The sequence below is a fragment of the Callithrix jacchus genome, chromosome 10 (assembly GCF_049354715.1).
Source record: "Callithrix jacchus isolate 240 chromosome 10, calJac240_pri, whole genome shotgun sequence".
Lineage (NCBI taxonomy): Eukaryota > Metazoa > Chordata > Mammalia > Primates > Cebidae > Callithrix > Callithrix jacchus.
The window spans coordinates 102,022,993-102,037,682 of NC_133511.1; the positions used below are offsets into that span (position 1 = coordinate 102,022,993).

The 14,690-nt window shown below is 37.3% G+C and overlaps 1 protein-coding gene across 16 annotated transcripts in view; it reads left to right on the forward strand.

Moving 5' to 3' along the window:
• The window catches only part of IFTAP (intraflagellar transport associated protein), a 253,244-nt gene that overhangs the window by 58,203 nt on the left and 180,351 nt on the right, over positions 1-14,690 (forward strand). For 14 of the 16 annotated variants that reach the window (XM_078340854.1, XM_078340853.1, XM_009007945.5 and 11 more), the window contains one exon: positions 6,626-6,876. The exons of 1 other annotated variant lie outside the window; for it this stretch is intronic. In XM_078340854.1, the coding sequence (XP_078196980.1) occupies positions 6,626-6,790 (165 nt within the window). In that variant the 3' untranslated portion in view covers positions 6,791-6,876. Of the gene's footprint in view, positions 1-5,337; positions 5,475-6,625; positions 6,877-14,690 lie in introns of those variants that run through there. One more of the 16 variants, XR_004730617.3, reaches the window with a different exon arrangement.

Consider the following 14,690-nt stretch of genomic DNA (forward strand, 5'->3'; position numbering starts at 1 on the left):
ATATGAATCCCTTACCACAAATGTGGATATTTAAAAATGTTGGAATCAAAATGATGTGTGCCACAGATGAACAACTTTTGCTGTTTTTTGAATATCTGAAGTAATGTCTTGGTTGGAAATTTTTATTTCTAATTATTATTTTTTAGAGTAACTTTTCACAACCATCTAGAGTCACAATGCAGGTTGAGCATTCCTAATGGGAAAATTGAAAATGCTCCAAAATTTGAGTGTTGACATGATGCTCAAAGGCAATGCTCATTGGAGCATTTTGGATTTCAGATTTTGGGATTGAGGTGCTCAACTGGTATATATTCTACAAATATCCCCAAATCTGAAATACAAAACACTTCATCCCAAGCATTTTGGATAAGGGATAATTAACCTGTACTGTACCAACTCTGCCTTGGTTTGATAGCATTCATCTCATATTAAAGCACCCAGTGCCAGTAAAAGAACATAATCATCAATTTCTAGCAAATGTATCCATAAGGGCTTCTTGAAAGTTCATTTTGGGATTAGAAATGATAGTTTCTATCTGTGATTTCAATCTGAAAAGCTGAAAATGTATTCTGGATGTTCTTCCTCTAACTTTCTCTTACCTATTAAGAATCCATCAACTTTGTGCTATGAATTGGACCAACTCAACGTTTTACATAATTTTTTTTGCTTTTATTTTTAAATTGACAAATAATTATATATATTTATGGGGTATAGTGTGATATTTTGGTACTATATATGTGTATGATCAAATTAGGGTAATTAGCATATCCATCACTTCAAACATTTAAAATATTTTGTTCAGATTTTTTCCCTAATTTTACCACTGTTTCTATATATGCATGCATAATTGTGTATAGAATTATGTGTTTTGAATTATCTTGCCTTAATTACTCTATTTTGATGAACTTTGGAAATTTTAAACTGCTCTATAGAACAAAGAGAGTTCTTCTTAGGAGAATGAAAAATTGTGATACCCACCCTCTCCCCCTGAAAACTGGTCGAAAAGGTCATAGAAGAAACTTGTGTGATATTTTAATAGGAGCTCTCCTGTTTTTCCAATACATAATGGGACTCTAAAAATTTTCACTTACAAAGACAGTTTATTTACCATATTACTTTGTATGGTAGCCTATAGCTAAATGCTGCTATCATTGATTTAAGCATTAGTTCTGTTTTCTTTAATTTGCCTATGTAGTACGATGAATGAAAACCATCTCTCCATCAAAAGTGTCTCTGTTAGAATAAGTCACACGAGCAATTTTAAGGAGAATCAAAGTTTTTCAATAGTGTACAAATTTTATTCCCTGAGAGGCTACAAAAAGATTTCAATTAGATACCTGAAATTCACATATTTCCTTCAGGCTCCTTAAGCAAAAATAACAAGTTAATAACTTAATTCATGGATGTTTTTTGTTTAGCAGCAGGGAACTTGGTGTTCCATTGCACGAAGTCTTCACTGAAATAAATCATAATCCCAGTTTGTAATCTAAAAACCTTGGCATCTTATAGCTTTGACCTCTAAAATGAACTGAACTTGAAAGAAGAAAATTCGCAAAGTATGCCACAACAGCCAATACCTGAAATACATAAATAAAAATGCAACCTTACTGTATCTGCAAAGCTGTCATTTAGAAGATCACAGTGATATCTTCTATGTTGTGGTGTGCACCTACCTAGGCTCACTTTGAATTACTTATGTGTCTCTTGTATTGGAAGACTAAATTCACTCATGCATGTCTTTATAAGCTTACTTAATTAACACGTAAAGTCAGAATGAGTGCGAAGCTCAGTGCCATGCCTATAGTAGACATGCAGTAAACATTTATTAAATGAACAAACAAGTAGACAATAAACCTCACCACTAAAGGGGAGTGATTTTATAATATACAGTAATAACATGGTTGGGGTCATTCTCTCTTTTCTATTTGTTCATTCCCCTCAAAGTGTAAATATGTTTAAGTCTTTCCTATCCTTAACAAAATGAAACAAAGCAAGGAAAAACAAGCTTCCCTTCATCTTGGACCCCTCTTTGGCTACCGTATGTTCTTTTTTCTCTCTTTTCATCCAGAATTGAAAAGCTATTAGACTCTTCAATATACTTTAAAATGTCCTTGGCTCCAATCACCTGCCAGGGTGTTTTCAGAATGAAGGCACCCATTGCTTTATGATTGCCAAATCCAGCGGACACTTTCAGTTTTCCTTTTAATGGATCTCTCTACTGTGTTTGATACCATTGACCTTCTTCTGGCACTCTTGCTTCATTGGTTCCTACTTCACTTTTCTCCTCTGATCCTTTATGTATTTCTCAAATTGTTTTTTCCCTGATTCTTTTGGGTTTTCTTTCCATCTTTCCCTTATGGGTTGGTGTTCCTTAAGGTTCTGTGCTTAAGCTACAGTTCTTCCCAGCCTACATACTTGAATCCATCTTCATCTCCAAATTGGTATGCTCTAGCTTCAGACTTTTTTTCCTTTTTTTTCCAGTTTTAGGTTTTTATGTTCAATCCATCTGGATTCCTTCAAGTGCATTCAAATCAAACTAAGCTTATCTTTACCTGCTTACCTTTTTCATTTTTGCTTTTCTTACATTTCCATATCCAATCACTTTTTACATATTTTTCAAGTCTCTGCTACCAGTGTCCTGTTCTTGTGATCTCTTATTGAACTGCTCTAGCAGGTTCTTGAGTACTCTTCTGATTCCAGGCTTATCCTGCTCAAATCTACCCTCTGTTTAACCTTCATTGTGATCTGTCTTATATAATTTCCAAAAGGGCAGGGCCTTTTTTTTCCCTTTTACTCCAGCACCTGTCTCATTGTAGGTGCTTAATAAAATTTTGAATGGATGAAGGAATTTATCTGAAATGCATACATGACCAAGTGTCTTCCTGGCCTTCAAAAAATTATTCAGTGACTTTTCATCATCTCTAGGATGATTTGCCACATTTATCTCTTGCCCCTCTCTGCCTTACACTTAGTTCCCTGACAATGCTGACCTACTTTCAGACTCACAAATGTGAAATTCTGCATCTTATTTCCATGGCCTGCTCAGGGAAATTCCCCCTGTCGGCAAAGCTCTTCTTTGTCAACTTGTAAACTAATGTTTACCCTTTAAGAGTCTACTTACATATCACTTCTTCCAAGAAGCCTTCTCTGATTCCTTCCCAATCCTCTCCAACTTAGTCTGGGTCAGGTATTCCTTCTCTGTTCGCATCACCCTGTTCTTCCGTATTTTACTCGAATGATTTGCTTTTGTGTGTATCTCATTTGTTTGTGATTTCATATAGTTCTTCATCTTTGTATCCCCAGCACCTAACACAGTGACTAGAATTTAATAGGAACATAGAGTTTGTGGAATGTAAAATATCTGAATGATTACAGGCTATTCCTCTGACATTTCAACTCAGCGATGTACTGGCCACATTACAGTATATCCCAAAAATGGTATAGAATATCCTGAATTTTTAAAATATGTTTTGGCATTGCAAACATGGCATTATTACTATTCTTTATTTCTTAGTTTTATATCTCAGTGTCTGATTGCCTGTAAAATTAATCTAACAATAGCTGCTGTTAATGACCCTTAATTTCTAAATAAAGAAATTTATATTTTAAGTATATTTTTATACATTTAAGGATATTATATATGAATAATCTTTGTGTTGACATTATCTTTACTGACTTGCTGAAGACTTTATTCCATGTTACTGTTTTCATTACTACCAAGTGACTGATGAAAGAAATCATCCTCCATAACAGAGAAGAATGTAAATGTATTAAAAAAAAAACTTAATGGAAAATAAGATATTTACATTTAAGAATACATTTCTATATCTCTAGTACTATAAGTTTGGATATTATAGCCACAAGGTATTTTGAGACCTCAAGGAAGGGAGAATCTTAAGAAGGCAATGGGTCGGCCTGTGTCTCTAGATCTATCTTGGCTGTAGGAGCCCTGATCAGAGCTTGGAAGTCCAAAATATAGGCCTTACTCTATCTGGGTTGCTAGGATGAGGTGGGTGATAAGTGAAATGATGTGTAGGGAGGCCAGTAGGATTTTCTGGAGAGAGGCAAAACTCAATCAATAGTAAGTAGCCAGGTGAGGTGGCTCATGCCTGTTATCCCAGCAACGTGGGAGGCTGGGGTGAGCTGAGATCGTGCCACTGCACTCCAGCCTGAGGGACAGAGGGAGTCTCTGTCTCCAGGAAGAAAAAAAGAAAGAAAGAAAAAAAGGAAGAAGAGTAAGTGAAACTTCTGTACTTTCCTCTCTATGCTTCTGTTTCCCTCTTTTGCAGTCCTCTATTGGAGAGCACGGCACGTGATACTGAAATCATTTATAAACTTTTTTGTCTTCTCCTTGAAGTTATGAAACCTTGTAGACAGAGATTTTGCTATAATCACTTTATGTTACCAGAATCTGCTACATAATAAGTGTTTATTGAGTGAGCAGGTAAGGGGGAGATAGATGTGAATGTGAGGTTATTTGTTTGGTTGGGGGCATGGTATGGTGTCACTGAGATTTTAACACAGCAAAGCAATTTGTCTAATTTGAAATTGCATTCTGACCCCTAAGTGAGAGGTGGGTGAAGATAATGTGACTGCATCTAGTGAGGATGGCTGGTAAGGAGTAGGCAGGTTTTAGAGGTTTCAGGGTGGAATTTAAAGACCTAGTGGAGGGGACACATGTAGGTATGGACAGTTTAAAGCTTAATAGACATATGATGAAAGGCCTTTACCCAAGCATGAAAGGGCACAAAATTCCCATCAGACTGAATATATTGGTGGAAACAGGGTCTCTCTCCTCATGCTTTCCCAGGGTCAGCTAGAATCGGCTCTGGATGGGGTTATGGCCAAGCCTTCAAGCTTCAGTACTTATTGCTCAGTAGAGCTGGAGACAGCAAGAACACTTAATATTCAGAAGATGAACATCTTATGTCATTGCATGAGTGTGTTTCTGCATTTGAGCCATTTTAGCAAGTTGTCCCACTGTCACTTTGGCTATATTGATGATAAATTTGATCTCAGAAAGTGATCAAAATGAACTGATCAGCCTTGCAAGCTGATTTGCCTTTTGTATATAGCTGGTTTTTAAAAGATAGTCATGGTATTACATGTAGCCTTTAGTACATTTTTCTAATGGTGGGTTGTGAGAATTGATCATCTTATTTAGAAAAGGTCTTCTCTCCAAAGTGCTATGACTTAGCTTAGTGAAAACTTCAAGATTCATTCTTGCTGGTGTTTCTGTAGAGCTGATGAGGCTTTATTTGAAACAGATTACTCTGGATTCAAATGTTGCTTCTCTCCCTTACTGTGTATTTTGCACAAATTACTTAACCTTAACAGTGACTACCGGCAGGATAGTTTGAAGATTATTGCTGATGCCATGTGGTTCCTAGTACTGGGGGCACATGTTGGAAATTCACCGTGGCAAACTCACCATGGAAACAACTCAGTAGCAGTTTTGTCAGGAAAGCACTCAGGTACTTTCTAATAAAGAGGAAATGAAAGCATCTCCAAAAGTTGTTCTCCTGCTGATTTTACTAAGAAAGGATGAAAATGTCTGAGCATTTGCTATTAGCACTGCACACCTAACCACAAAACATAACTTGTGCAACAGATAGGAGATAACTACTTATTATTTTTTCTTTCAACCTTAGTAACAGCAGATAGTTTCTGAGCTACATGCTACATTTTTACCAACATTGCAAAAGCCACTCAATGAGATCATCTTCCAAGCAAGAATATGTAAAGCTGATTATAGCTTCAGGACTTTTTTTTTATTCTTGCATAAACCATAGTTTTCAATTATTTCAGCATCACTATACATATTGTAGAGCTACACAGAAGTGCTGGATGATTTCATTGTATCACACACCATTTGTTTTTGGAGAGGCTTTTTAGGGGGTGATACAAGAGATTTAAGGCATACTCTTGGTTTACCAGAAAATATGCTTTTTTATCTGCCTTCCTTTAGGAAGTCTTTAAAACTCACAATTTATGAATAGATTCAAAATTATTATATCTCCTTGTAACTACTTATGATACATTGTAATATTTTTTAAATTCTTGGTAGAAAAAAGAGATCCTGGACTTTTAAATTTAGACTATGTTTCAAGTTTTACTGTTATTAGCCAGGAGTTATAGGTGTTATCTGAAGAAGTATATTCAATATAGGGTATTTTTATATTTAAAAATTATGTTTATTAATATAGATCATTTTAGCAAAGGGTGAAAATCTATTTAAGGTTGATAAAAATCTTAGGCTATATTTTTCTCACATTTTAATGTAACTGTTAGTTTTTCTGTATGCTTCTCTAGTCCTGACACTACAAGTGGTAAAATGTATAATGAGTATATGCAAGGGAGACTTTCTGATTCTTGCCTTGGGCAGCATTAGTTAATGATATTCATTCAGATACAGCATGGTACAAATGGGGCATATTAAGAGGCTTAAATTAGGTCAAATTGAATAATTGAATTTATTCCTTTACTGAAAAACAGCTTAATCAGCTGAGAGTGTTGAAGTCTGAAAGAAGGTTTAATTAAATATTAAGAAAGAGTTATTTTTTTCAACTTTATCTTCATTTACAATGATTGTGTATGTTTTTTCCTCCTTTGTTACCTTTGATAGATATTTGGAGATGAAATTCAACTCTTCTCACTTGATGAAGAATTTGATTATGACAGTGTGACGCTAACCTCCAAGTTTAGTCTTGCAGAGATAGAGACCTTCGAAGAGCTACGCAAGCAGAAGAGAAAGGACAGCAACCTAGACTTAGAGGAACCCTGTGACTGATTCACTGAGGCATTTGTGTGTGTGTGTGTGTTTATCTTAATTTTGTTCTTATTCAAGCAACATTAGAATAAATGATAAACCTATTATAATTCCTTTTGTGGAAATTTACATGTGTGCACTCATTTATCAGAATTATCTATTATTAGGGATATAGAGCAACCAGGCTAAGGAGATTGATGCCCTTACAGAATTCTCTCTTGCCATGTTGTTGCAGCATCCTATGGCCATTTAGAGGAGATGGGAGTGAGAAATGGGAACAGGAAACAGCATCTATAGAAGGATCCATTTTGATGAAAGCATTGCACTAGGTGATGTGGGGTGCTGCGTCAAAGGTCATAAACATGATCCCACTTTCTTGAGAGTAAAGGACAATTGCACATAAAAACACATTGTAGCACATTAGGGAAAAATTGCTAATATGAGCAGTCAGGGTTCTAGCTATCCAGAGATAGTGCTATCAATGTGAATGTTCTTGAGAGATTAGGCTTCTGGAATTGATTGGGAAAGGCTTTATTGAAAAAAGGCATCTGAGAGTTGATGATATGTCAATTTTAAAATTCTTGCATTTCATTATTATCATTAAACCATGTGTGATAACAGTTACAAAGTACAAGGAATGATCTCTATCTCCAGAAGCTTAAAATAAAACTTGAGAAGGCAAAACAACTAGAGAATATAAAAACACATTTTGAAGTGCTAATTATGTAGCATACCCATAAATGCAGAAAGGGAAGGAGAAAAGAGGGATGAAGGTACAGAGAAAGGGGGAGCAATAAGTTTCAAGTAATTTTTATTATTGAAGGAATTAGTAACAAATTGAATGTACTTAACTGATTTTTCTTCTTTCTTTTAAGTGCACTTTTGTTTTTCAGAGCAGTTTTATGTTCACAGAAAAATTGAGGAAGACAGCACAGTTTTCATACACCCACTGCCTCTCCCTGACATAGACTCCCTTACTATTAATATCCCACGCCAGAGTCACATTTTTTGTTGTTTTGTTTTTTGCTATTAATTTTCTTTTCTTTTTGTGGTAAGAACATTTAACATGAGCTCTACTCTCTTAAATGTCTAAGTGTACAATATAATATCATTACCTATATGCACGATGTTGTGCAGCAGCTGTCTGGAATGTATTTGTGTATAACTGAAACTATACCAACAGCAATTCTGCATTTCCCCCATCCCCTTAACCCTAGCAACCACCATCCTACTTTCTGCTTCTATGAGTTTGACTTTTACAGATAACTCATATAAGTAGACCTGGGGCAGTTGTCCTGTGATTGGCTTATTTCACTTCCCATAATGTGCTTCAGATTTGCCCATGTTGTCACATATAGCAGGATTTCCTTCTTTTTAAAGGCTGAGTAGTATTCCATTTTATTGGTATACTACATTTTATTTATCCATCCATCAATGAACGTTTAGGTTGTTTCCATATCTTGGCTATTGTGAATAATGCTGCAGGCCTGTGCTTGTATGAATGTACTTGTGCTGTGTGTTTATGAAGAAGCGTGTGTGTGTGTGTGTGCATGCGTTTGAGTGTGTATATGTATTCATAAAAATGCCATTTATATTTTTTACAAAAGAACGCTCTTGATTTCATGTTGCTTTAGGGTCAACTGACTTCCACGTTTATTTTTACTAATTCAGCAAACTTTCATAAAGCTCCATTTGTGTGTTCCTTATGCTAGGCAATGAGGAGGATACAGGCAAGTTAGACATGGTCTGATTAAGTAGGGAAGAGAGATGCATACACAAATAGTTACAATAGAGATATGTTGTCCAATATGATAGCCACTAGCTACATTCTAGTACACTAGAGTACTTGAAATAGAGTGACTGAGAAACTGATTTTTAGCTGTTATTTAATTTTTATTTCAATTTAAAATAAAAATGTAATATTTGATTCAGTTATTAGAAAACTTTCAAGTACATTTGGGTATGTGAATCTACTTTTTCAGTTATAAATTTTATGAGATGTAAATGCAGATCAGTTATTTTGGAAAACAGTTTAGTGTATTAGGGTTCTCTAGAGGGACATAATTAATAAGATATATATATCTGAAGGGAAGTTTATTAGGAGAATTGACTCATACGATCACAAGGCAAAGTCCCAAAATAGGCCGTCTGCAAGCTGAGGAGTAAGGAAGTCAGTCAGAGTCCCAGGACCTCAAAAGCAGGGAAGCTGGCAGTGCAGCCTTCAGTCTGTGGCTGAAGGCCTGAGAGCCCCTGGCAAATCACTGGTGTAATTCCGAGAGTCCAAAAGTGGAAGTACTTAAAGTCCAATGTTTGAGGGCAGGAAGCATCCAGCACCGGAGAAAGATGAAGGCCAGGAGACTCAGCAAGTCTGTCTTCTGTCTCCTGCCTGCTTATTCTAGCCATGCTGGTAGCTGACTATATGGTGCCCACCCAGATTGAGGGTGGGTCTGCCGCTCCGAGTTCACTGACCCAAATGTTAATCTCCTTTGGCAACACCCTCACAGACACGCCCAGAAACAATACTTTGCGTCCTTCGATTCAGTTAAGTTGACACTCAGTATTAACCATCACAGCTTAGTGTCTGAATTTAAAATATGCTGCAAGTAAAAACATGTATTGGATTTCAAAGAATTCATAGTGAAAAACTGTGAATTTTGTGTTTTTATATTACTTTATGTTGAAATGATAGTATTTTTGATTAAATAGTTAAATAATTATTAAAATTCACCAATTTCTCTTTACCTTTTTCATAAGACTACTAGGAAATTTGAAATTACACATGGGGCATGCATATTTGTATTTGACAGCACTGAGTCTAGGGTAATCTTTGTGGTGAGACTGGTGTATACCAATAGCTACTGGGAGAAAGCAAATTGGAGTTTTAAAATTATGCTTTGGGGACCTAGGGAATCTCCACAGAGGAAGTGATGTTTAAGCTTGGCTGTAAAGAATCAGTAGGTTTTGAGGCAGCGAAGGGGGAAGAACATTACAGTCCAAGGGAATAGTACACAGGAGGTGTAATGGTGTGTGACAAACTATTGCTTGGTTAAATAAAACCATAGTTTTCTAGTGTATGGGATAAACGAGATAAGTGCAGGAGAGGAAGCTGGAAATGTAGGTTGGGGCCAGATTCTGCCATCCTTGGGTGCTGTAGACTTTATCCTCTAATTGATAGGGAGCTATTTAATGTTTTAATGCAAAGGAATAGCACAATCAAAAATGTATTTCAGAAAGATAAGTTCAGCATGAGTGTCAGAGGTAAAATGAATAGAGGTGAATCAGGGAGACAAGTTCCAAGGATAGTCCGTGTGGATAAAAGTGGAGGGCATAGATGTGATAAGATTTGGGAGCAAAAGTAGTGAGGATTTTTGTGTAGTGCAATGTGGACAGGAGAGAGCCATTGTGGGGTAAGACAAGATCTTAGTGTGCAATCTATGTACTCTTGAGATAACCTTGTTATATAATTGTTCAAAGGATTGGACACTTTTGGCTTTCTCTTTTGGCATTTTGGTAGTTTTAATAAAAAGGGTTTACTTTTTTTTTTAAGAGACAAAAATTCTGTCACTCAGGCTGAGGTGCAGTGGCACAATCATAGCAGCCTCGAACTCCTAATGTCAAGCAATCTTCCCACCTCAGCCTGCTGAATAGCTAGGACTAGAGGTGTGAGCCACCACGTCTGGCTATTAAAAAAAAATTTTTTTTTTTCATAGACACAGGATCTCACTATGTTTCTCAGGCTGGTCTCTAACTCCTGGCTTCAAGTGATCCTCCTGATTTGAACTCCCAAAGCACTGGGATTACAAGCGTGAACCACTGCGCCTGGCCAAGATGTCATCATTTTTACATCTCCGTTTTATGGACTTAAATAGTTTTATAATCGAAGAAACAAAACCACCTTTTTAAGTGTTTACAAAGAACTACATTTCAGTGAAGTATTTCATTACTTAACTAGGCAGAGAAGACGGCAGGTGGAATATTTCTATCTGTAGGGCTGGTATACTATGTCTTGGCTTCATTCCTCTTGACAATTTTTGATCCCTGAATTATTTTGGGGGAAATTGTATATTATGGCAAAAGTGACAGTGGAAAATGAGTCCCTTAAAGCCTTTGAACGAAATTGTCTTGTCTCCACTGTACCATTACCCTTGCCCTAACTAGCAAATACTTCTTCATTATTGCCTTTCAGTCATAGCAATCCCTTAAATTGATGGAAATGGTTTGTTTTACACTGGTTGGCAAACCCTAACCAAGTAAGCCTGCACTTGTAAGGATGGATAATGGTTACCTGGATTAGGTTGTGGCAATAGAAATAAGATTAATAAAGAGTAGAATATAAGGAGAAGCATCTGGGTGTGTACACCAAAATGGGAGGTGTAAATTTAGAACATGAAAATTTTAAAAGTACCTTTAAATAATGTGATCATTGCAACACAAGCTAAATCAAAGTGGAGCAAATATCGCTTCAAGCCTGTAGCACCAGTCCTAGCTTGTTTAGCATGGTGACACACTGAGTGATCTTACTATTCAGGATCCATCTTGTGTGGCATAGCACAAGAAGAAGAAAAATTCTGCTCTAATATTGAATTTCCTTGATTCCCTTAATGAAGAATTCTGTTTTCCTACAAACAACATACAACTATATTCTCATTTTATTTATTTATTTAGACACAAAGTCTCCTCTGTCACCCAGGCTAGAGTGCAGTGACATGATTATAACTCACTGAAGCCTCAAACTCCTTGCCTTCAGTGATCCTCCCACTTCAGCCTCCTGAGTAGATGGGACCACAGGTGCATGCCACCACATGGGGCTAATTTTTAAATTTTCTTGTAGAGATGGGGTCTCACTATGTAGCCCAGACTGGTATTGAACTCCTGGGCTCAAGTGATCCTCCCACCTTGGCCCCCCAGAGCACTGTGATTACAGGCATTAGCTACTGATCCTGGACAGTATCCTCATTTTAAAAAATAACTTTTCCCTATGTGTTAAGTTACTGTGGTTGACTTAACATATGAAAAAGACAGGTAAGGAAAAACAATTTTCATTTCATTTGCTTGCTTCTTGGAAGTTGATGGTAAGTGAACACAGTAGCATGTGAAATGATGTGAAAGAGAGAATCTTACTGAGAATTTTCTAGAAAAATATGACTCCATATTTAAAAAGCAATCCATGCTCCTCACCATGGCTTACCCAGCTAGCTTTTTGTAATATGGCCCCTATGTGACTCTCCAATCTCATCTAGCATCATATTCCTCATTTCTTAATATGTTCTGGCCAGTTTGTATTTCTTTGTTTTTCAAACACTGTCTTGTTTCCACTTTAAGGCTTTCACTCTTGTTTTTCCTTCTGATTGTTCTTCCCTGGTCTTCATTTGGCTGAATCCTTGTTATTATTCAGGCCTTAGGTAAATATATCTCATATCTTCCCAGAGTCTCTCTCTGACAGCCCTACTGAATCTTTTTCTCATAAGCCTCCATCCCTATCAATGTGCACCCCTGTTTTATTTATTATCTGACTCTCCCTTTAGAACATGAGATACAAGAAGGCATGAACCCACTCTGCCTTTACTTTTCAGCCACTCCAACCCCTGAAAAAGCCCTGGATTAAAGTAGGGGGTTCAATAAATATTTACTAAATGAATCAAACCTCAAAATATAAACTTAATAACTTAACTTGGAGGTCCATCTCATCAATTCAATTTGGCTCTATACATATTGAGCACTTTTTGTATTCAAGGCATACGTAAGTTTCTTACTTCCTAGACTGATGGTAATCGTATGGTCAATGCAAATTTGGGAAGCCTGGCCTGTTTTACAGAACTGTTCCATGTTTAACAAGTTTCTTTCTTTTATTCATCAGAATCCTATGGAGCATTGAGAGAACGTTGGTCCTCATGGGAACTTTACCCACTTCTCAATTGCTCTTTTGAAGCCTTGTTATAATGTCTTAAATTGAAAATCCTATTCAGGAGCAATTTGTGATATAATACTGATATTAACACAGGAGTTATTAAGAAATTATTTTTAGGCAGCCTAAATATAATTTTAGGGTGAAAGTTCTCAGTGGAATTTTATTTTAATAAATAAAAAGCAACTCCCAAAACATTTCTAACAAAAAGTGGCTTGAAAAACCAGACGTGCAAGCATTGATATGCCAAGGCCAGTAGCTAAAATCAGGTCCACCCAATGTGGCATCTCCCGCCCTCTTTTCCTTATCATCATGTGTTTCAGGTGTCATGGCAGCCTCCGGATAAAACCACGTGTACTGCCATCATGGCTGCTACCAGATGGAATCCTCATTTACATAATAAAAGACTAGGATGGAAGGACCAGTCTTTTCACGGGCTATATAAATGACACAACTGGTCAACCCAATCCCCTGAGCCCTGTATAAATCAATCACAGCCTCCTCAACCCTCTGTACAAAACCAGTTGAGTTCTGCTGCAAATGAGGCCCTCTTCGACCCACTTTCTCAACATGAGGAAGCATTTTCTCTCTCTTTTCTTTTTCTATTAAACTTTCTGCTCCTGAACCTACTCCTCATGTGTATCTGTGTCCTGAATTCCTTCTGAACTGAGACTAAGATCCAGGGTATATACTCCAGACAATGGAGCTTTTTCATTTTGGATTCTTGCCTGGGATCTGGATCAGAACAGAAGATGGAAACACTGGAGTGGTGAGTATGGAGCAAATCTCAACCTCAAATCTGTGCTTTAATCTCAAGGCTCTCTTCCAGCTATCCTGTTGCCAAATTTTCCTTTCTTTTCTATTTGTGGTCGCTATGTCTATTCTCTCTGTGCATGTGATGTGTGGAAATTTTTACAGTTCAGGGAAACAGGTTTGTTAGGAAAGATTGGCAAATGTGGCAGGCAGTAACTCGAGCATCTCTCTACCTTTTCTATGGTGAGCACATGGTATTTCTAATTCTGAAGCTCCCCCTGATCAAGGTAGAAATCCTCTCCCTGAGGCACATTGCTGGTCCTTCCTTTGCCATACAGTGCAGCTTCCTTTAGCACCACCAGAAATCAGTCTCTAAGCTCCCTATGTGAATGGAATAGTTCTGCCTTCAGCAGTTAGGAGTAAAATGTCCTCCATAGCCAAAGAGGCAGAAACTTAGTCTGTCTCTATTAGAACAGTACTTAATTAGCAAGAGGATTTTAACTTCAGAAGTTAATAGGAATCATTTTTCTAAGGGCAAATGGCTTAGCATGGGCCATGACAGCAGAATAGAGTTCAATCTAGCACACACACCCCCATCCCATTAAAGGGGCCTTGACAATTACTTAGTTTTCTTGAGATCCTTTTTTTAAGGGAGGCACACAGGTCACACAAGTCTAGGAAGTTAAAGGGAAATCATAGGCAGAGGATTAGAGCAGCTTGGAGAAGCATAACTAGGCCCAAAAGCTTAGTTCGTCTGGTGCCATGGCTTGGAGGGTCACACCTACAACCATAAGCGATATATTTAACATGGTGCTGGGACTTGGGAACCAAGAAGAGAAAACAATTGTGGGGATGCTCCCACTGTCTTCCCCTCCACCCTGGATCACAAAGAAAGGAAGGGGACTAAAAGGATGCTTTTATTCTTGCTTCTCCCCTGGAGTGCATTCTGAAGCACTGGGGCACCTTTCACCCAGAGATTTTAAATAAAAGCAGCTCATTTTCTTTTGTGCAAGGACATGGCCTTTTTACTAGACTTTTGCAAGACTGCAAAATCAACCCAGCTCTTGTAGCAATCATATCTGGCAGGACCAAAGAGAATAATTCTCCAAAATTAGAGAAGCAACTTCCAGGGGAACCATCTGAGGAATCCCCTTATTTGAGACCCCTTCAAGTTCCCTTCTCATTACAGGACCTTAGGCAAATGAAAGGAAACTTAGGCCGATTTTCTGATGACCCTGTTAAGTACATAGAAGCGTTCCACAA